At 40.1% G+C, this 23,496-nt stretch overlaps 2 protein-coding genes across 3 annotated transcripts in view; one reads left to right on the top strand and one right to left on the bottom strand.

The window, feature by feature from the left end:
- Positions 1 to 5,016, top strand: part of bmp2k (BMP2 inducible kinase) — a 59,897-nt gene extending 54,881 nt beyond the window's left edge. For both annotated transcript variants that reach the window (XM_063898028.1, XM_063898027.1), the window contains exon 16: positions 1,629 to 5,016. In XM_063898028.1, coding sequence (XP_063754098.1) covers positions 1,629 to 3,028 — 1,400 coding nt within the window. In that variant the 3' untranslated portion in view covers positions 3,029 to 5,016. The remainder of the gene's footprint in view (positions 1 to 1,628) is intronic.
- Positions 5,017 to 5,067: 51 nt separating this feature from the next.
- paqr3a (progestin and adipoQ receptor family member IIIa) lies at positions 5,068 to 15,460 on the bottom strand. The gene is given in 9 exon segments (XM_063898029.1): positions 5,068 to 6,807; positions 7,198 to 7,381; positions 8,107 to 8,197; positions 8,414 to 8,611; positions 12,480 to 12,635; positions 13,267 to 13,429; positions 14,202 to 14,314; positions 14,316 to 14,416; positions 15,276 to 15,460. Coding segments are annotated over 8 exon segments (1,026 nt in total). The 5' UTR covers positions 15,337 to 15,460; the 3' UTR covers positions 5,068 to 6,807; positions 7,198 to 7,238.
- Between the last annotated feature and the right edge of the window lie 8,036 nt (positions 15,461 to 23,496).

Genomic DNA, 23,496 nt, shown 5'->3' with positions numbered 1-23,496 from the left:
TTTTACATAAATAACTGAACTAAAAAATAATAATGTTAGCATGCTTTTATTTAATAAAATAGGCAGAGCAGCTTGTTATAGAATAAGATACCCGCAGTAAAGCTTCTGCTTCAAAAACAATTATAGTGTTAACACTGACATGTGGTACAATTCCATTTTTTCCAGTTGATATTTTAATACATTAAATATAATCCTGTTCCTTAAACTGAAACAGAGGACATTTCAATTTGTAAGAAACAGCTCAACCAAAAAAAATACAGCAGACGTAACATTAAGGAAGCTAAGACAAAGTATGAAAAGGTCTGCTTACTATTTAAATAAAACAATAATACACATCTGTTGTTACTCATTCAGCATCTCGCCCTCAGTGGGACATTTTTCTCTAACACTTCAAGGCAGTTATGTTATGTTATCATATTAGCAGAGCCTCTATTAGCAGCTTGTTTCACTATCATTTTTTGGTTGAGTCACAAAGGATGCTAACTGTTGGCCTCTCTACAGCTTTATCAAATCAATCTGGGTTTAGTGTTCGATGTGAGGGGAAAGGCGTCTTTAAGCTCCTGCTGTCAGACATCTCAGACACATTTTATCTCCCAGAGACAATAGGACAAAACCGTGCACCACCATGTTTTCACCACTTATTTGTGTCTTTAAGCGATCAGATGCAGCGTATGATCCTTCAGCTTTCCATCAGAAGAACATCAACTATGCAAATCTCATCATTAAAAATGTTGCTATTCTGTCAGAAGTGAGGGTGAGTTCTAATCTGGGAGCAGACAGATGCTGGGCACACCCGTGTTTCGTGCATATATATCACTTTTCATGTTTTATTGTTGAGATTTTTACTCTAACAGAGCTGTCATAATATCCTGCCAGTTTTGGATGGTTGAAGACATGGAGAGTTTTCCATTCTCGTGTTCCCAGCAGGGGTCCCTTCTCTGCTTTCTAATATAGAGTTTCCACTGATCAGGAACAATAAATTGGCTCTTTGTTTATAGCACAATTTATTTTCAATATAGTTGGAGACTATCCACTCGCTAATTAGGCTGATGTCGTTATGCAAATCTCTTGGACATACATTTAGAAGTAAGGAGTAGTACTTGCAAAAAAAAGTGTTATTTATTATTAACTTTAGAGGAAGGGACAGCTTGAATCTTTTCAACAAGAGATTTGAATTTGAAAGCAATCTTGTGCATCTTGAAAAGCCGGCTGTCACATTTCTAAAGCCTGTAAGCCTCCTCTTCTTATTGCAGGGTTAGAGTAGAGAAGTCAGAGCAGCTTTTACGACATATTGAGTTGTGCAATTTCTCCTTCGCTGCTCCTTCTGCTTCAATAATGGACAAACTGTTGGGATTTGTATTTGTGGACTTCCAAACCAAGTAATCAAGATTTCAGTAATGCCTCATACACAGAGGTCAAAGGAGCCATAAGGCATTCTTAGGGAAATGAAAAAGTGTCCCTCTGGCAGCAATGCTCTCCTTCTTTCACTTAGTTATTTAAAAACATCAGATTTTAAAATATCTGGAAGAGTCTGAGGTTAAAACTTAATCCGCACATTCAAGAGAATATTCAAAATACTGAGAGGCTGGTCACATGTTTAACTCTTACATTGTGTCTGCTTCATGCAGGTACAGATGGGATCAACTCTGAGCAGACCAATCAGGAGGTCAGTGTTCTCACCCTCATCTCAACCGCAGAGGATCTGCAACCAGCCGCGGCGAAGGAGCACAAAGTGAGTAGAAGGAGCAACTGCGCACCAGGTGAATGGTCCGACAGCGACTTTGAGTCTGACCCTCCTTCGCCGAAGAGCAGTGAGGAAGAGGAGCCCGAGGAGGAAGAAGGCCTGAATAGTGAACATGGTGAAGACAATGAGCCAGAGAATTTAGGGCAGAGGCCTCTGTTGATGGACTCCGAAGAAGAGGGAGAGGAGGATGAAGACAAGCACAGCTCTGACTCAGATTTTGACCCTAGCAGGGTCAGGAGCCAATCAAAGAAAACCCCGGCCGGTAAAGCAGCTGTAGCGACCGCCAGTCCTAGGGAGACTTCTGCCATGACCCTGATCAGCCCTCTCGAGTCTCCGAGCGGAGTGAGAGCTGCTTCAGCTGAAGACTCTGTGGATGTTTTTGGTGCTGTGCCCTTCCTTGGAGGAACCTCGCCTGTCGGACCTACAGAGAACTCGGACATCTTTGCTAAAGCACCTTTCAGGCAAGTTAGCAACGAGCAGCTAACTAGGGACGAGTTCGATGTTTTTACCAAAGCGCCATTCAACCGGAACCTCTCCAAGTCGGGCAAGAGCGGCAATGATCTCTCCATTTCCCCTGAGCCCATTGACATCTTTGGCTTCTCTCCCTTCGAGCCAGGTCCCGTCGCACCGTTACCCACGACATCCAGAAGTGCAGAAGATATCTTCCATCCGTCTTTTGAGGAGTCGGCCAGCCCTCAGCAGCAGAGGCTGAAGCAGCGCAGTCTCCAGAAGCTGTCATCACGGCAGAGAAAAAACAAGCAGGAAATCACAACAGGCGGCAGCATCGGCAAACGCCACCACGGTACGCCAACTGGAAGTCGCAAGGGCAACAAGCCGACTTACCGCACACCTGAGCGAGTCCGCAGACACAAGAAGGTCGGCAGCAGAGACTCGCAGAGCAGCAACGAGTTCCTCAGCACCTCCGACTCTAAGGAGAACATCAGTGTTGATATAACCATGGCAGAGGAGAAGGACAAAGGAGCTTCTCTCCCCGTAGACGAGGCTCTTTTGGACCCTTTTGGAGCCAAGCCTTTCCATCCGCAGGACGGCAGTCGGCACAGCCAGTATCAAGGACTCGCTGACAGCATAGGCGACATGGGCCCAGCCAATAGTAAGTCCTGGACTGGCTCCCTTTACGACGCTCTTGGAGACAGCAGCATGGATGATTTCGGGGCGGTGCCCTTCACAGAAATGGTCGTCCACAGTGGACCTGAGGAGCAACCGCCCTCACAGCCGCTGGACCTCGACCCGTTTGGAGCTGCACCTTTTCCAACGAAGCAGTGACTTCCCAACCTGCCAGCGGCTGTTAATAACACCTGAGCACTTTCTCTTTTCTTTCTTTGGAATATCTTCAATCAGTCCTGAAACGACAAGCTAACAAATGATTTTTTTTAAAGAACATTTTAATGCATCTCTCTATTTGAATAACAAAAGTCCTGTGGAGTGCAAGAGATGTTACCACATATCTTTCAGCTGTACCTGTTTGCTGAGAAGCCTTCTATGCTGCATCCTAACACTTTTGAAGACGTTTGAAGTGGAGCAGAAAACCCACTCGGAAGTCGCACTGTGATCAAAAGCTTAACTCGCTGCAGAAAGCTCTTTATGGCTTGCCTTCTCATCTACCAGTTTTATTTTTTAGCACCTCGTAGCCTTACCTGAGCTAGGCTCTGCCTTGCTGCACAGTACCTCGGAAACCACGACACAGACAGCCCACGTTGGCCTTTTTGTCGCTTGGATTCTTCGGGAATGACCTAACCACTTTTTGTTTCATTCTTATTAGATCTTTCTCTATGCATAATGTATCTGTAGTCTTCACACAGCAATGTGAAGCTGTCATCTTTGTTGAATTACACTTTCCATCCTAGAGGGTATCAAATGTTATTGTACTTCCCTAAAATGCTAATCGAATCAGGTATACATTTTGGCTCTTAACTGGTTTATCTTTTCCCTAACCGTAAACATTGAAGTACTGTTCATTTTACATGTTTATTCTATAACTCAACCTATTTTGTTAAAAAATAAGAATTAATAAAACACAAACAAATTAGATCACTGTTCTTAGAACCCTTTTAAAAACCCACAAGGTGTACCTCCATTATCTCAGAAAAACTTCTAACATTGAAACCCATAATGTGATCAGAAAAATAAATGCTCAAGAATGAAAACATACTATAAGGTTTGTTATTGTTCACAAATCATATGAAAAGACCAAAACCAACGACGTGTAAATCCGTCTGTCAATACAATCTGTCCGTGGCTCTCAAACCCACGCTCCATCTGTAAATCTACAGTCAAGAGACCCTTAGCTTAGCTTAGTATAAACACTGGTAAAAGTGAAAATCGCTAGCTTGACTTTGTCCAACTCTACCAAAATGTGCCTACCAACATATATAAAGCTTAATGATTTAATACTAAAAGTTTGTGGGTTTTTCATATTTTTTTACAGGACGTTATGTACGACACTATTTCTTGAACTGTAGCAGTGACGTCCTCGGGTCCCAGTGGTTTCTGTGAAACCTCAAGGTGACGAAAAGACTAGAGAACGTGATGGTAGGAAGACTTAGCTACCTTGAGACCAAGCCAGGCTAGCTTTTCTTTCCGTATCAGTCTTTATGCTAAGCTAATCTGCCTCTGCTTTTTATTGAAATCTAGCTATGTGTGAGGTATCATCAATCCCCCCATCAAACTCAGAGCGAAAACGATAGCATTTTATATAGATGTATTTCATTTCAAGCAGCAGATAAATACACATTTTGTGCCGCAGAACACTGTGTGTTCAGGCAGCATGACTTATTTCTAGCAAACTTATGAGCACCACTCTGGTATTCACAAGTTTAAAAGTGATTCTTTTAAATCAAGGCCTGATGTATCGGATCAGTGACTCATTTTGGTCTTTTCATGTTATTTGTTGACCATAACAAGTAATAGTGCATGTCTTTCTGCAAAATATCCATTTGCGTATTCATAAAGGGAAACACATTAATACCGAGATATCTGTAGTGTGTATTCAAGTCGTTTGTACAGATGCACGTGTCGGCGCTGAACTCTTCCATGAACTCGTTCTGTGTGCTCTCCATGACGGCCTTTAATGCTGCTTCACCTTCACAACCTTTGGCTCATTGAATTCAACCCGCAGGTTGCCGTGTTTGACCAGTGGAACCATTTGATACAACTACTTTCCAGCTTTCATTTTTTTCACAAGGGTATCTCTGATATTGTATTTATCATGCTTTACTGCGGTTTGATGCAATAAAAAAAAGTGAACAACGTTATCTCAGTGAGGCTTGAAGTGGATCCTTAAAGAAGAATTTCAAACAAAGACGTTTTACACTTTCAAACATTTTATTTAGAGTTAAGTTCAGCAGTTTGATATGAAAAGTCAAGGTAGAAAAGTTCTTCTGCTACAAAATGAGTCTAAGAGCCTTTCAAATCAAAGACAAAATGTTCCAGAGAAACCACGCAAGAGCAGGTCCATAATGAATAATTTAAACACAGAACTTCTTAAAAACATTAACCATCACAAAAAATGACTTTGATTCCTAAATTGAATTGTTAACATTTAACTGGACTATAGTGATTAAATACCATGTTTCAAACACTAAGACTCACGCTGACAAAGCTGTTACGTTTGAAAGGATTGACATTTTGATCATTTCTCTCTAGGTGACTTTTATCCAACATGGATTTTCAGAATCTTTAGAATCTAGCCATTTTACATTGCACATTACCCTGAATACGCCAGAGAAAAGGTTATTGTGTCAGAAAAAAACACTGTGGGTAATGACAGTTCAGGAAGAAAAAGCTTTTTTCAAACACAAAGTCGTACTATTCAAATGACAAATGTACTAACAATGCTACACATTGTAGATTAAAGTTGCAGTTGCAATATGAACTGCAATGCATGTGGATACAGATATTTAACATTTAACATCAGTGCTTGAATCCATAAAAACAAAACTCCCAAAGTACAAAGTAATTAAAATAATAACTTAAATTAGTATGTCTGACTTCTGTAGAAAACATTATTTTAAACGTTATGGATGTTTATTTATATCTATCAGTTCACTTGAAAGATCTTTAGAATCCACTAAAAAAGTCTCACTATCAGAGAGGATAGAGCTCCGTTTAACACCCAAAACTGACCACTCTGTTCTAATAAGCCTCAGCTGTTTTTCTTTTATAATAATACAATAAAGATGTGAGGGAGAAATGTTAGAATAAACCAATACTTTTATCTGGTGGGTGATTGGGTATTCTGCTCATTTGTTTAATAACCTTGGCTTAAACACTTTAAGATAACATTCCAGTAGTCAACATAAATGTCAGTTTAAAAACTAAAGCTATACATTCACCTACAATAAATACTTTAAATCCAGAGACCCGGCACTGACACATCTGCAGTTTATGATTGTTTGTAGTAGCTGTTCATAGAGTAAGTCTATGTGCAGTCCTGGGACTCAAACAGCTGATTGTCCCACACAGCGGTGAGAAACAGCGATGATGCACACTGAAGGACAACATGAGCACACCCTGACACACACTGATGAAGAGAACATGTGTCTTTGGTTTTCTAACCAAACATGAATTAATAAGTAATTAGTTTGATTGAAACAGCCAGAACAAGATGTTTTGAAAGCATCCTCAAACGGAAATATACTCAGAATAGTTTTGGGGCGCAAAATGCTTTTGAGAATCACTGGCTTACAAATCTTTAAAAATAGGTGATTCATTTTAAAAGTTGGGCAAAGAAAAAGGAAAAAGGAAATGCTACTTAAGCTTGCCACCTTAATGATTTAAAGCTGCTTTTGTAGATTGACACACGGTTTGGTGGTGATAAAGTGGTAAGAAATGAAGCTACATCCTGCAGAGGTCCTGCCCTATGAACACACACTGTGCCCTTCTATCCTTAAGGGAGCCCCCTCTGATGTTTCCTCCACAGGCAGGGGGCCGACACACTGACAGGTAAGAGCGTGTGCATCTGTGAGGACACTGAGATGGACTGAAGGCCTGTCTCTGGGGTCTCCCATCTGAGCGTGCTGGAATACGCTGCAGCCGTTCAGCAACTGAAAGAAAGGAAAGGTTTGCTAAAGAATGAAGTGATCATAGTATATTTCCATAATGCATAGAGTTTAAAACTGTTGGTGTGGGGTTTTTCTTTTTAAACATACCTTACTATGTGTTTTTTTAACATCTATTTTTTTATATGTTATGTGGATATTTATGAAAAAATCCCAGAACAGCATATCAAATAAAACTGAGTATAGTATGTCATGAAAAAGAGAGTATAGTATGCAGTAAAGCTAAAAAGGTAATAGTATAGTGTTTCCAAAAGACACTCTTGCCATTGTGACCCAGACTCGTTTCCACAGGGAATATATGACTCGTATAACTGTGAAGACCCAGTGGACACCCTGTTGAAACAATAATACTTAAAATGTAATAGAAATGCTTACAGTTAAACATAGTCAGATATCCCATTGTGCACAGCGGCATCCTAGGCGTGGTGGGGGGCGCCCGGGCAGGGCTCGCTGTGTCTGTACGCCATGATGAAACAGGACGACTGGTGCCACCAGTAGAACATCAGCACCAGCAGCAGGTGCCACACCTGGTGGCTGGAGCCCAGGTAGTTGAGCTGACCTGCAGCAACATCACAGACAAGGAGAAGAGGAATTAGGAAACAAAACTGGGCTTGCAATTTTAATTTAGCTACAAATAACTGTCAGCCACAGAGGTACTTGATAGCTACTGAAATTGATAGCTTTGCAGACTAAATAACTCAGCTTATAGAGGACATGGTTTTTGTCTCTCCTGGGACATGTCTCCATGCTTTAATGTTCAAAAGCTCTTTATTGTTCTCATACTGCCTGTTCTGCAGCACCTCTTTTCACCCTCTGTCTGAAACCAGAGCTCAGTCTGCTCTGATGGGTTAGCTGGCCGGTTGTGTTGTGATTGGTCAACCGCTTAGAGATGTCCCGCCCCTTAACCTATCATCTACAATGTTTTGGAGCGCTAACAAATAGAAGCTCAAGTGTTACAAAGAGATGTCACTATATTATGGGAGTAAACAAAGGAGTCAAGTGGAGGTGTTTCAGGCACTGTGGGGGGCGTGTGTGGGAGAGAAACCCCCTCTTGAGGAAGCTTTGCCATTTATTTATTATTTTACATGCACGAAAACCTATATAAACACAATACAGGAGGGAACACCCCAAAAAGCACAAGAGGGACGCTTTAAGATCATGATTTGATCATAAGTCTGATTTGCACAACACATGATGTACAAAAGGATGTTTTTCATCTACTTTGTGAAACTTTTTTGGAAACAACATGACAGATGATAGAGCCACACACTCAAGCACTCTCACCTGGGAAGTAGCGTTCAGGAACTTTTGAAACGTAGAAAATTAGTGCTAATGCAGCGATGAAGTACATCCCCAGGATCCGAGGAACAAAAGCCTGAAGGGGAGAAATATTCCTTTAACTAAGGTGTGGACAAAACTGAATAACTGTCTAAATATCTCAGCAGGACTCGACTGAACGCGACTATATTTAAAAACAGTTACACAATCACAGACATTTGAAATGTAAAGCAAAACAAATAATAGATTGGACTTTTTGAGTGTTCACACATTTAATTTCAAAAACAGAAGACATCATGGTGACCGTGCTCACCTGGACCAGCTCGGAGGAGAAGCCCCCGGTGAGGCAGATCCAGTGGAGGGTGGGGATGAGGCCGTACCCCGCCACCAGGCAGAAGATGAGCGAGCGCATCTGCTTCCACTGCTTGCTGAGGTAATGGGGGTGTATCTGAGCGAAGAACACGGCCACGATCATGGCCAGCACCGTCACCAGGTACACCTGCCGCCAGTACTGCAGGGACAGGGAGGTCAAAGGTCAAATCACACCTTCCATACACATGAACATATGCACAAGTCCTGTGGATCATTACGTCCTTCATACATTCCAATAAAATAACATAAAAACCTCAACAAATTCATAGAAAACTCATAGTAACCAATCAGAAAATATTATAAAACAGTGATTAATTCAAGCAATATTTTAAAATGTCATAGAAAAAACAATAATATAGTATGTAATGGAAAAGCTCACAAAAGAAAGAAAATATAATAGTGTGTTAAAAATAGTAATTGTATACTATTGATCAAAATGTTCATAAAGACGTAACGGTAAAGTATGCCATAAATACATTTAATAAAAGGATGCCTTTATGTCATTAAAAATAAAGAGAGTCATAAAAATAGATAGCAAAATTGTATAACATGCCAGGATTTCAAATGTATGAATAAATAAACAGACAGTTTAATATGTCATGAAAAACTCACTGTAGCATATGCCATAAAAATACACTTCAAAGTCTTAATGTGGTCTTCCGTGTAAAACGTGGTAGTATAATGTGCAACGAAAAGGTCATGGTCATCATGAAGCATTCATAACATAATATTGGTAGTGTTGCAGACATCAGGTTTTTAAAAGGCAACCTGAAACAGTCACTGGAGGACAGCAAAAGACTAACAAGCAGCAAAAGAACAGAAACGGCCAGCAGGATCATAAGTGACAATAAACGTGTATCCGTGTTGAATACAACATTGTGGATATGCAGCTGATTCTGTCCTGCCCTGGCTTGTGTGCCAACGTCACGGAGGACCCTCATCACAGGTTTCAACAGCTGTATTCCAGACAGCTTAAAGAGGCCCTATTCTGATTTTTGAGATGTTCATTTCCTGTAGTGTGTTATACAGGTTTGTGTGCATGTTAATGGTCTGCAAAGGCTCAAATCCCCAAGTTCCTTCCAAAGGGAGTTTCTCTTCTACACACTCCCCCCTGCCTGAAACGCCTCCACTGGACTCCTTTGTTTATTTCCGTGACAAAGTGACATCGCTATGTAACACTTGCACTTCTATGGAATAGCGCTCCAACGCATTGTATGTGATAGGCTAAGGCGAGAGGCATCTCTAAGTGGTTGCCCAATCACAACAGAGCCGGCCAACTAACCAATCAGAGCAGACTGGGCTCTGGTTTCAGACAGAGGGTGAAAAGAGGTGCTGCAGCACAGGCAGTATGAGAGAAATAAAGAGCTTTTGGAACATTAAAGCATGGAGACATGTCCCAGGAGAGGCTCAAAACACAACTACGAGAACTGAAAATTAGAATAAGAGGGCCCCTTTAAAAGCTTTAGGGTTTACAATATTCACAAAGATTTCGTTTATTTTGACTAATGCATTCATGAAAACATTTGATGGTTTTTTCAACTTTTCTCCTTTGCACTGAATCTTGAGTTGTCAGTGTTATAATTTACCAAACAAAAACATCCATATGCTGGCTAGCTTGAGTTTCTTAAATCTCATAAAACATTAAATAAATATATATATTTCAATTTAAAGACTTCCCCTCGGGCTTCGGGAACTTGTGAAGACAATTTCCTGATCATTAATCGACTGAATATATAGACAGATTAATCAAAGACTAACACAATTGTTTGTTGTTTTTCTATGTTTGAATTCCTTTGGTTATTTTCCCTCTTTTTATTTTTGAATATAAACCTCAGTCCGTCTGATCTCCACTAATTTAAGTGTGGGTCAATTTTATTTACAAGGCATGATGATATAACAAAGTTCCTTGATAAAACTGAGAAGATCTATGTACGTATGTGCTAAAAAACTAAAAAGGTCTCTAACATTAACCATACTTATGATAACAGTCCTCAGTGTTTCTTAAAACTTCTATAAGTAACTGCACAGTCTGGAAAGCTTCGGCTCGGTCCCTTCTGTCCATTTGTGTGGATGTAGGCCTCCGTCCAGTCACACATCCTCATGTGACGAGTCCTGCTGAATTTCACAGTGAATAAATTTGCACCAGGAACAAGGCCCCGCTCTGCTCAAGCCAAATTTCTTAAGCTTTTCTCCTGAACAGACACCGTGTTCTCCTCTCCAAATCTGCATTTCTAAAACACTGTGATGAGACGAGAGTTTCACTGGCTAAATATAAAATTTAAAAAATTCTGTAGGGACTTGGCTTGCCACAGGAGTGGAGCCACCCAGAAACGGAGCCCCAGTCTTGGCAAGGACGGGGAGGGGCCCTTTAGCTGAGACGGCTCCCAGACTTGCGAACGTCATATGGTGGGGAACAGGAGTGACGGACCGCTCCGTGAACGCAGCCATCTGGTTTGGGCTGGAGCAGATTTCAGCTGCGTTCTGGGGGCAAAATAACCCGGCGCTTCCAATATGCGGGGGAAAGCGAGCAGTAAGGAGCACAGCCAAGTACTTCAGGAGTAAAAAAAAAAAAAGAATTAATCAAATAAATTAAAAGAGAAGCAACCAGGAAAGGAAAAACATGGTGGTGGGCGGCTGTCATCAGAGGCTGCTTTCCAAACGGAGAGCGCAGCTAAGGTGTTATGTTGCTTATTCACCAGAACAATGAGTCAATCACACACTGCAGCTCTGCTCAGCTTCACTCAAGACCTGCTTCTGAAGCCCAGGACGCTGAGCTCAGAGTCTCATTGGAGGACGGTGGTTACACGTTAAAGTGATGATTCGTGCAGTGGCGCTCACACATTAACACTCAGATGTTAGCTCTGAAGGGGCCCTATTATGCTTTTGGGGGATTTCCCTTTCCTGTAGTGTGTTATTTCCTTTTTGGTGCATGTAAATGGTCTGCAAAGGCTAAAATCCCAAAGTTCCCTCCAGTTTCTCTCCCACACACCTCTGCCTGAAATTCCTTTATCTGACTCCTTTATTTACTTCTGTAACATAATGACATCACTTTTTAACACTCACACTTCTATTGGCTACAGCTCCATCACATTGTACGTGACTAATCACAACAGAGCCGGCAAGCTAACCAATCAGAGCAGACTGGGCTCTGGTTTCAGACAGAGGGTGAAAAGAGGTGCCGCAGCACAGGCAGTATGAGAAAAATAAAGAGCTTTATGAACATTAAAGCATGGAGACATGTCCCAGTAGAGACAGGAAATACTAATATGAACCTGAAAATGTGCATTTTAGGGCCCCTTTTAATTCGCAGGCAGTGAGTGTGGACTCAATTCTCAACTCCAGTTAACATAAAAATGTATCTTTCAAAAGACTGTGACCACCACACATGCAACTCATCCACTGGGAAGGCAACACTTCTTCTGAGACTGTGGACATTTGGAAATGTCATGATAGTAATAACTACAAGTCCCTAAGCCAGAAAATGTCATCGTTTTTGCAAATATTTTGGCAGTCAGAAACAGAGACACCTGGTAAAGTTGATCATGGTATACATCTTTAAAGCATGTGCTGATAATATCTGGGATTATTGAATGTACGTTGTCGTCAGTCACTTAATCTTTCAGGGTTTAATATTATTGTGTTTATATACATTTTTTATTTTATTTCTAGAATGGAACAGCGGTTCAAAAACAACTGGTCACAAATCCCAAATGTAACAAAATATTCTGAATGATTTGTGTTTAGATATATTTAATGTGCTTTACCATTTGTTTACATTTAAGTATACTGTGAATCTTTTCTTGTATTCCTGTGCCACTTCAATCACCTTGTAAGAAAACAATAAAGTGTGCTGAGTTATGAGGTAGCTGCTGACCGATCATTTTTACCACCTAATGCTGTCAATAATAGAGCAATAAATAAATAAATCTGCATGCAGATATTGAATACAAATCAAGGATAACAAGTCAAAGTAAAAACAGAGATGTGGGGGCTGAGGGTGAACTCACATTATTGCAGTAGAAGGTGTAGAAGACTCCAGGTACATAGCAGCCCAGGATGCCGATGGAGACTCCGGCGTAGTCCAGCGCCATCCAGCGGCGGCTGGTCTTCTCCGAGCGATGGCAACAGAACAGGTGATAACCCACCGAGCACAGCATACACAGCTGAGGATGGTGGGACAGCAAGGGGAGAGTCAGCGGTATGAACAGCAAGATAACAAGTAGGCAAATATTATGATTTTAAAAGAGGTGTCTTAGACACTTTCATTCCAAAATCCTGCCTTTTTTCGGGGGGGGGGCATTAAGACTCTGGTTTAATGCCCGGTCCAGCCAACTGCTGGATGGGTTGTATTTCATTTAAGGAAAGAACTGCCAATATTTTGGATATGTTCTGATGTCCTTCTGTAAGCACTCCATTAAGGTAACACCATGCAATTGTCACATTTTCAGTTTCCAGGATTTTGGGCTAAGTGAATCCCCACATTGCTCAACATAAAGATAAACCTTGTTGTCAAAGCTTGACCTAAAAACACACCTGAAATAGATTTGAATCCTTATTTATTTTTACATAAAGGAATGCTACAATTTGATCAAATGGAGGTGTTTCAGGCAGGGTGGGAGAAAAACTCCTTCTGGATGGAACTTTGGGGTTTTAGCCCTTGCATACCATTTACATGCACAAAAAAAAAGCACATTAGGGCCTCTTTAACTGAAGCACAGCCTTACAGTAATAAGGCGACATCTTATAAAACTACCCTCAGAATGGCAAAGGAGAAATAAAAGCTCCGTCCTGTACCTGGAAGCAGAAGATTCCGATGGAGTAGATGACGTAGTCCTCTTTGGAGGCGCCGATGGCCGGCAGCACTGAGGCCATGTTGTACACGCCGACAAAGAAGAAGAGCAGGAAGCCCAACAGATGGCTCCAGATATTCCCCGTCTCATTTGACAGAATGAAGAGGCTGCACAGATATATAAACAGATAAATCAGATTAAAAAAATATTGCATTCTAAAATAATATTTTACTACAGCTTGAGACCTGTAATGACAAGCAACACACAACATCCATCCATCCTTCTTCTACCGCTTATCTGAATTTGGGTCGCACACACAACATGCAATAAGAAAAGCTTTGGATTCCAGAAGGTTTATCATTTGGAATACTTTTTTGTATTTAGCTGCAAAACTTATGTGGCTTCATATAATCCACTCATCTAAAACAATGACTTTGTCAGTGGCTAAAAAAAGCCATTTAGTAGGCACATGATACAACTTATCCATGGGCTATTTTTGCAGAAGCATTTATAAAGAACAGGCACCAAAACCAAGGTGGAACCCTGCAGTCGCTATGGCCATGGAGAAATAACAACTTTTCCCCTACACAGTTTTGAGGAAATGCTTGGTTTGTAAATGTATGATTATTCCAACTCTGTTTTTCTGTTTGAGTGTGGTCTTAGATAATGTTAGAAACTAAACTAACCAATGATTGAAAATTCCCTGTGTCCCTCAGTCTGACTTCCCAGAGCAGCGGTCAGCAGAAAAACATTTCCTCCTTTAAGGATTAATGAGGTAATTCAATTAGATCGTAACTTATCCGAAAAATTCTCATGCAACATGATTGATCATCATGTTAGCCATGAGACACTATGCACCCATGAGACAGCTTTTGAGTCTGAACACTGTCTTGTATTCTTCACCTTGCTGATCGCCCCGCTTTATTCTTTGCTTCTCACCTTTTGATGCACAGCCTGGAGGGCAGGTAGGCTCTGTATCCATCTGTGATGTAAGGGTTCTCCCTCAAAAACACTGGGATCTGTTCATAGGTGTACAGCCTGATACCGCGGGGGTACCAGCACGGGCCAGTACTGATAACTTCCCAGCTCAATGTAGTGTGCCGTCTGGGCGCTCTTTTGTGGTTTCTGAGGCATAGCTGCAGTCTGACCTGAAGCTGAGAACAAAAAGTCCAGATCCAATTAAAGCAGCATCTTACCTCACAAGTCTTATTAGACATTATAGCCTGGCTGAACAGTTAAACACTGTTACAGTTTGTCTATCAACCAGTGAACGGTGAACAATATGTTTCTACTGTTAAGAAAGAAGACATGACTTGCTTGTTAAAATCCAATGATATCACCATTTCAAGAGGAATAGGAAAAAAGCATCATGGAAAAGCAGGTTCTCTATTATCTGTATGAAATAAACTACATGAGCTGACAGTAATTGGCTGACCGGCTTGTCTATCATGTCATCTCATTTTACCTGGTAATTATACCAACCTTGTTTTTTCTGCTCCAATTGTTTTGAGAAAAACTAATTCCAGTCTCTGTTCAGAAATATGTCAATTGTAGGCCTTGCATGTTAGCAAACGATCCCCTCCAGAACATGGCTCAAGAGTTTTATCCCAGGTTACAAAACAGTAATCCAATTAGCATCAAATATTCAAGGCACAACGTATTATTATCACGTTTACATATCTAGAAACGATGCAGTCTTTTTCAATAGTGTTGTGGCAAGCTTTGTATCACCTGTAACAGAAGTGATTTTGTTGACATAACGTGCCTGCTTGGTAACTTATTATAAGCCGATTATGACCAAAGACGTAACTGTAAAATAAAGAATTGTAAATGAATCCCTAGGTGGTAAATAATATTGTTGTCAACCAAGTCAATTTTGAAATAACATAATTTCCTAAGCACTTTGGCGGCTAGTGGTTAATCACTGCATAGCTTTAGTCTGTCTGAACAGGCTATCAGAGGCTAGCTTACATGTCGCTTTGTTTAGAGACATTACATTAAAAACAAACTCACCTTTCAGTTTTGTATATGTGCAGTTGGTTCCATTTTGGGGTTTATAGTACGTACTACGCATTTGTCTACGTATGTGAACATTAAGATTAAAACAACGCAGTGTATATTAAAGTTCCTGCTACAACATCTTCCAAATCACCAGATACGTCATCAGCAACGGACCCCTCTAACGTGCCCGAAGACTGCCTGAGTAAAAAACAAAGCTATCGCTGTAGCACGAAGAGTAACAGCAATTTATCGTTATATTATTTCAACTGTTGATGAGTGTGGAGGACCGATCCTGCCAAAACCCAAACAAAATTCATAAATAAGAAAACTCAAAATAAATAAAAAAAAAGTGCCATACCCAAGTATAGATTTCCTTTTAATTAGTTGTTTCATTAAGGTTTAAATGGATCCATTAATTTTAACATTCATTATTTATTTATTTTTAATTAAAGTTGTTATTAAGATGTACAGCCACTTTCCTGGTATAATTACAATTAAATGTTACACAAAACACCTTTAACACTATTTAAATAGGAAATGCATTCGTCGTACAGCTGTCATGAATGGGGAAATTATACTTATGAACCAAAACCAGTTATTGGACCAGACGTTTAACATTCGTATTTCCTCTGTAAAGCTTGGCTATGGTTAAATATAGTCTAAAGTTGGTCTATGGGCTTTTGGAACGAGCCTCAAGTGTTTTTATTATTATTATTTTTTTATGAGGAACTTCCTTTTCTAAGCCCCAGCTGTTTGATGGGACGCAAATTATGCAATTTTGAAATGAAAAGGGGTTTTTCCTCTTAATTTTCGCCCCAATGCCTTGCAATTCATCTTTAATCCTGCATTAACTTTTCAAATGGTTCTTTTCAAAAAAGTTTACATTTAATAAACAACTCAAGATGCTCTTTAAATGTAGGCCATTGAGTACAGCTCTCAGTCTCCTGGCTGTCATCCCGCTGCACTGTGTGACTGTGTAACATCCTCCTGTCGCTAACTGTCATCCAGAATCCTCGTCAGAGCGAGCGTTGGCCACAGTACTCTCAGGTGTGAGAGATGTTGGAGGATTCCCTCAGGAGGGAAGTCACACTCAGTCCTCCCTCTGCCGTTTACACCTCTCTTTAATTGCCTCATTCTCAACTGGAAGTGTGTTCTTCATTATCACGTCTAATACACCTCTCAGCACATTGAATCTGGCGAATTGTCAGCTGCCAAGTAAAGATAGTAACTCGTTCATGCAAGGGCAAACAACACAAAACTCCTGCTGCTGCAGTCACTGCTCAGTTATTAATTGATTTTGCAGGCTTACAGTTGGCAGTTGGCCCAAATGTTCCACTTTGTACACACTGACTTGTTGATTTTGGTCCTGGCAGTAAATTAAATTAAAGGATAATTCAAGTTTATCACAATTCTTTTCAAGTATCCCTTCCATTATGATATTAAAACTTGGTTAGCTACGATTGGAAAAGCAGACACAAGAAGCAAATTTTTTTTTTTTAAATCAACTGAAACACCAAGCACAATCTTGCCAACTCCTCAATAAAAGTAGCATGTGCCTCTAGCTAGATAAATTGCAAAATCTATCAACACAATTGTCAAGTTGGCAACATGAACAGCCCGTCTTTAGGCCTCTCTCCAAACTCACTTGCACCTTATCATTTCAAAAGTACTCAAACAACTTACATGACTTTCATGCTGTCATGCTAGTAGCTTGTGGAAGACTGGTGACACGAAATGAGTGCACGGGCAGTTTGCTTACAGCCCATCATATCGTTTTGTCTGCGATGCATGAATTAATTGGATGAACTTACTTAAGACAAGAGACAACCACCGATAAGTATGTTTTATTTCTTTTTAAAATATTTGGATTCGTTGATTGTTGACTGAATTTAAAGTGTAGACTATTTCCAGTCTACCCATAATATGTACTGTATTGTATGTAATCTTGACTTGATTACATACAAAACATATTCTGTGCAAGAAAGAGAATACCCATATTCATGTTCAACATTTCCTTTCAAATATGAACCAGAAGATTAGTTGTTAAAAAGGAAATGGTTTATCGGAGAGTTTGATGGTGTTGCCTTTAAAGCCATGGAAACCAAACATAGTACATTCATGACAGAGGACACACCTCTCCCATGCACTGTGGTGTTTCATTAAACAAAAAAAACTCCCTGTCTCCTGCCCCACCACCTTCTTCCTGACTCTTCACTGATTCATTGTGACAATCTGTCGTTGGCACTTTTTTATCTTCTCAATCCTTGCCTTTGCTTTCTGTCCTCCATTTTTCTGTAAAACTGAACATCAATGTAATTGTGCAAAGAGCGGCGTGTAATGGGACATGAAATGAAGCTGCTCCTACTTATACTCTGAATGTTACTTATGAAAAGCATGAGATGATTTGTGTTTTGGCCATTACTACAGTGTTGAAATATCACTTTTGTGTTGGTCAGTGCTGAAAATGATCCATGTTGTGGCTGACTTGGGATATACTCCTTTGAAAAATGGGTGCGTCCTTCAGTGATTTGTGCAATAAAAAAGCACAACATTACACCTTAATTGAGGGGGCCTACACTGTCTTGGCAAGTGAAAGTCTCTCCTTTCCAAGCAATGTGCTGTTAGAGTGGTTTGAATAGAGACAGACAGACAGCCCCCAGGCCACCAATGTCCTTTGGGAGTGTCAGGGTCGTCAAAGACACACAAGGCTACACTGGTGTGTTTCTGCCTGACTCTCGCACTTAAATGGCTCATTACTTTAGAGTAAAAAACATTAGATGTTATAACTCTTTAACTTATGTTAAACGAATGCTAAATTGACTATATGTTACTGCGCAGAGGACAAATTAACAATTCATGACACGTTTCCCACTGAATCCATCCTCAGGCCCCTCGCTATGTGAACCTCAGCTTCCACCATTTCCTCTCCCACCTGCCCCATCATGGAAAACAACTTCGATAAAAGCTCTCATCTCGGGGCTAGAATCTGTATTTTTCTCTCAAAACCCTAAACACAAAGCTCTCAGGCATCACAGGCTTCAAAAGCAGGGCCCGCCAAATGTTAGCCCGCCTGCCGTGCCAAGACTAGACAGGCCCTTTGCAAAGCTAACACGGCCTTGCGGCGGCTTGTGCTCGTCAGCGGCCGGCTGGTCTCATTGGCTTTATTTATAGTCGGCGCCACAAGACATCTGCTGGAGACGAGACTCTGTCCTCTGTGTCCACATAGCACCGCACAGAGGGAGCTTGTCAACGCTTTTTCGAAAGGCAAAGTGTTTGCGAGGACCCCGGTCAGAGGAGAGGAGAGACGGCTGCAACCTTCCTCTAATAGGACGGGTGTCCCCTCCGATTGCTTTCTCTGCAGCTCTGATTAACGAGACCGGAAGACAGAGGGAGGCTTCACAGTTTGTCGTGTCTCGTGTTAGCCGATGTTTACTTGATCTGAGAGCTGTTGTTTGTTTGGTGTGTTCAGTCTGGTCGTCGCTCGCCACTATTTTGGGACCCTGACACTTGGATGCAGCTCGGCAGTCGTTTGATGCGGCCTTGCCTTATCCTCCCCCTCCTCCTCCGTGTCACACAGAGTTTTTCACTCTCCCCCATCCTCTCCTCTTCACATCGAGGACGTCTGGATGTCTCTGGCTGACCGTGCTTTAGGCCTTGACACAAAGTGTCGGGGACAGCTCTTTGCTCTTCCCACAGAGTGGGGGGTGAAGTCAGACTGCCACAGAGAGAGTGTGAAAATACTCTGTTCACATGTTCCTGAAAAGAAGCAACCTGAGAAAGCCGACGTTACAAAAAGTGGGTCAAAATAATAGAAATCATAAAAAATGGTTTATCTTTTCTACAGACTGTGCACACTAAATATAATACGTGAGAGTCAAAAGCAGGTTTTCAGTTTTGCATTGTAATAAAGTAGTTGTACACTGGTGAAACATTTATTTCATGAAAGATGTTTATCCCTGTTTTAACCCAGGCTTCCCTAAATGTCAAAAGAAATCTGCCATGGAATCTCATTAGTCTTTCTGATCTGAAACCTTGATAGGTTTCCTGATGAGCCCCTTCTTTAAGTTCTCCCAGGACTCATTCATGAAGCTTAGACCCAATCCTGTAGTGTGTTTTACAGGTTTCTGTGCACGTAAATGGTCTGCACAGGCTAAAATCCCAAAGTAAAAAAACTCCCCCCTGCCTGAAAAGCCTCCATTGGACTCCTTTGGTTTCTTCCGGAACATAGTGACATCACTCTGTAACGCTCGTCTTTCTATTGGCTAGTACTTCAATATGATCGGCTAAGAGGTGGGACTCTAAGCGGTTGACCAATGACACCAGAGCCGGCCAGTTTACCAATCAGAGCAGACTGGGCACTGGTTTCAGACAGAGTGTGAAAGGAGGTGCTGCAGCACAGGCAGGATGAGAAAAATAAAGAGCTTTTTGAACATTAAAGCATGGAGACATGTCCCAGGAGAGGCACTAAATACAAAAATGAACCAGAAAATGACCATGACTATGTTTCTTATATTATCAACAAGGTGACTTGGATTGTTACTAAGGAAGGGCCAAATAATGAACATGCAAATCTATAAAAGACTAATTGGTATAAAATGATGGAAAATGTTTAAATATGTTAATGTTTATGATTATTGTTTAAGATCATCCTGACACTTATTCTTATTGTTTCATACTGTCTTACTTAATTGGATATTTTTGGTTAGTTGCTGCAGGGACTACAAATCAGCTGCTGTGCCAACAGTGAATCATTCACATTGATGTTTCAATGTCCATGTTGATAAATGGGTATTGTCCACATGAACAGCCAAATATTTAACAGATAAAATATAAACCGAGCAGCTATTAGGAAAGAAATATCAAACAATACCAAAACGATTTTCAGCTCAGAAGCCATATGTAGCGCAACTTATCACAATCAAAAGAAAAAAAGAAGTAAAACTCAAGTTCTGCATCAACAAATGTTCCATCACTAATGTCTCGTAGCATCTGGGTCGCTGAGCTCTTTCTGGAAATGAAGTGGTTTTCATGCTTAAGTGGTTTTTGATTTTTTTTTTTTGTTGGAAAGTTTCATCTGTATAACAATATTGAAAAGCATTAGTCTTAATCTCCAGGCTTCCTTTTTTTTTTTTTTTTTAAATCTTAGAAGATACATCTGGTTCCCTGTAATTCCTGCCAGGATACCAAAGAAAAGCGAAAACAATTTTTACATGAATGGAGGGATTAAAGAAGGCAGGGTGGTTGTTGTATGGGACATGTAGCTGCTGCTGCTGGGAATGAGATGAATGCCTCTGAACAGAAACAACTGCTGCGACGTGTTGCACTTTTTGCAGCTGGCAGAAACTTCCATGGTAATCCTTAATGGATCAGAAATTGTAAGCCCATCCTCATCACTCAGACAAACCATTTAAGCTTTTTGACACAAAGAGTAGGTAGGCAGGGTACTTTATTATTTATTTTATTTTCAGAACAATACCAAAATAAGCTCTTTAATACACAATTGACTGTAGATCAGACCTGCATATGCGCTGTTGCACTTATCCTCTTTCTGCAGGGTTACATGGGCCGCAGATTGCTTTTCTTGAGTTTTCCAAAGAAGATTTAGATTTTAAAAAATATGTAATTACGGATTTTTCAAAAACAGAAAATGCCTTTTTTGTTGATTGTTCCTTCTCTTGTCTCCTCTAAAACAACTTGTTTCAGGTTGGAGTCATGTAGTCCTGCAGGTCAATAAAAGGGCCAAGCTTTTCGAGGTTTTCCTTTTCCTGTAGTGTGCTATATAGGTTTTTGTGCATGTAAACGGTCTGCAAAGGATAAAATCCCCAAGTTCACCCCTGAGGGAACAAAAACGCCTCAATTGGACTCCTTTGTTTACCTCCAGAACATAGTGGCATCACTTTGTAACTTTGTGCTCCAACTCAGTGTACCTGACAGGCTAAGGGGTGAGCGTTTGACCAAACACAACAGAGCTGGCCAGTTAACCAATCAGAGCAGACTGGGCTCTGGTTTCAGACAGATGGTGAAAGAGATGCTGCAGCACAGGCAGTATGAGAAAAATAAAGTTAAGAAGGACAAAGCATGTTAACATGTCAAAGTAAAAGCACAAAATACAAATGTGAACCTGAAAATTAGCTTGATATGTCCTGTGAGTTACTGGATTGTGCAGATTCCTGCTGCTCTTATACATTTACATAAAGGTTATTTACAGCTTTCTTCTTCTACAGGTTATTTAATGTCATGTATACTCGCATACAAAATAAAAAAAACACCAGTTTTAAATAATATAACAAACTATTTCAGATAGATGTACTGCTTTATTTTTGACAATGGGCAGAAAAAGTGACAGCAGTCCAGGTGATTTAAAATAGGATTACCTGGTTCCTCCATATTTTATTATTAAATGTAATACTTTTACAGGAAACATGATGTATAGGCCAAAACAAAAACACTTTGTTTTATTGTATTGTTAGAAAGCAATAAATAAATAAAGAATACTTAAAAAAAATATATATATATTAGCAAACTATTTTTACGGTTGTTTAATCTGTTAATTGACACATGACCTCAGCTTTTTAAAATGTTTATTATAGCTGCACTTATTTGAGAGACATAGTGTATGCTAAGCATGTTAGCATGCAGGACTTAATTCAGTCTCATATATAAGGATTTAGTTGATGCAAAGACTCTAGAGTTGAAATAAACCTTGAGTTGAGTAGAGCTGCTTTTGGAAATCATAAATGATCATGATGTTTCTCTGATGTGTTCAAGCTGCAGTTCAGTTTACGTCCTGTAGAGGTCACTCTGTCCCTTCTGAGGACATTTCGGCAACAGCAGAGCAGCAGAAGGCCACCCACTGAACATGAGCTGCTTCAGGAAAAACATCCTTAAAGTAAGGAGTCTAATCTGTCGCTGCCGAGGAAACACTCACTGTACAGTATGTGGCCACGAAGGATATAATGATAAATATTATTGTCATTAGAATTAATATTACAACGTAAATCTGCTCATTTCACGATATGCAATATAATAAATAAAACATATCTCTTGATCACAGAGGAAATGTACCATAAGCAAGCATTTTGTAAATGTGTACAAATGTTGAATAGTTTTATTTAAATACCATTTTTTGTCCTTTTTAAAAAATGTTTAGTTGGATATTTGAGAGGTTTAATAAAAGCATAACAATTAAAAACAAGCAAAATAATGTGACCTATCTCAACCACCTTACAAGTTAAGCTCGTATCTTACAGCATGAGTAATTGCAACTGTATTTTTCATTTATTTATTTGTATGTTTTTTTTTGTAAGTTTAAACATTGTGATGAATAAATATATTATATTATATATTACAACGTTTTATTAAAAATAGTTTTTCTTTGTACTTGAAAATGAAAAACAAGCAAACATTTAAATGCATTTCAACCACCTTAAAAGTCAAGCTTGTATTGTAATTGCAATTGTATTTATCATTATTGTATTTGTATGGTTTGATGCGTTATTGAGTGTTTTCTTTAAGCATGTGTTACCTTTACATAGCAGTAGGGACAAAATAAAGAGAAGTAAAAATGTTATTAAATGTAACATAGATATCTAATCTTTTTTGTATATAAAAAAGCTACAGGTAAAGAAAATGATCATACTATGAGCAGCTATGGTGACCTGCTTGCAGTAAATGACACACACAGTTGTTACTTGCTGTTTCACTGTGTGGCTACAACAAAAGACTCCCAGCTGCAGAGCAATGAATCAGAGGCGAGACTGAGAGGAGACCGAAGCCTCTACTTCCTTCTGGCGGCAGCAGGTGGCGCTATGGTATCTCTGTTTGGGCTCCTCCATAGAGACATCAACTACCTGCATGAGCTTCAGTGTGTGTGAGACCCCCAGACTGGCTCCTGCATCAGGCCAATAATAAATAACGCACCAAGTGGGGGCTGTTTCAACTGGTATGATTTATTAAAAGTTAGTGCATTAGATCAGGGCAATAATTGAAGTTATGATTAGGGAAATGACAGGATTGGGACCTGTGGATGATGAAAAATGGATGGACAGACTAGTAGATAGATCTCGTTTGATAAATAATTCACAGTTGGATTGAACCAGATTGAGGAACAAGCTTTTTGTAAGTAAAAAAAAGAGAGATTTTTCTCATGGGATTTGCTCCAAACCTGCCGCCAGGAAGCTCTTTGGCTGGTGGCATGTTGCTCTGAGGATCATCATTGTCATCACATGCAATC

The sequence above is a fragment of the Eleginops maclovinus genome, chromosome 12 (assembly GCF_036324505.1).
Source record: "Eleginops maclovinus isolate JMC-PN-2008 ecotype Puerto Natales chromosome 12, JC_Emac_rtc_rv5, whole genome shotgun sequence".
Taxonomy (NCBI): domain Eukaryota; kingdom Metazoa; phylum Chordata; class Actinopteri; order Perciformes; family Eleginopidae; genus Eleginops; species Eleginops maclovinus.
Note: the sequence above shows the minus strand (reverse complement) of the source record. Positions and strands in the feature narration are given on the sequence as shown.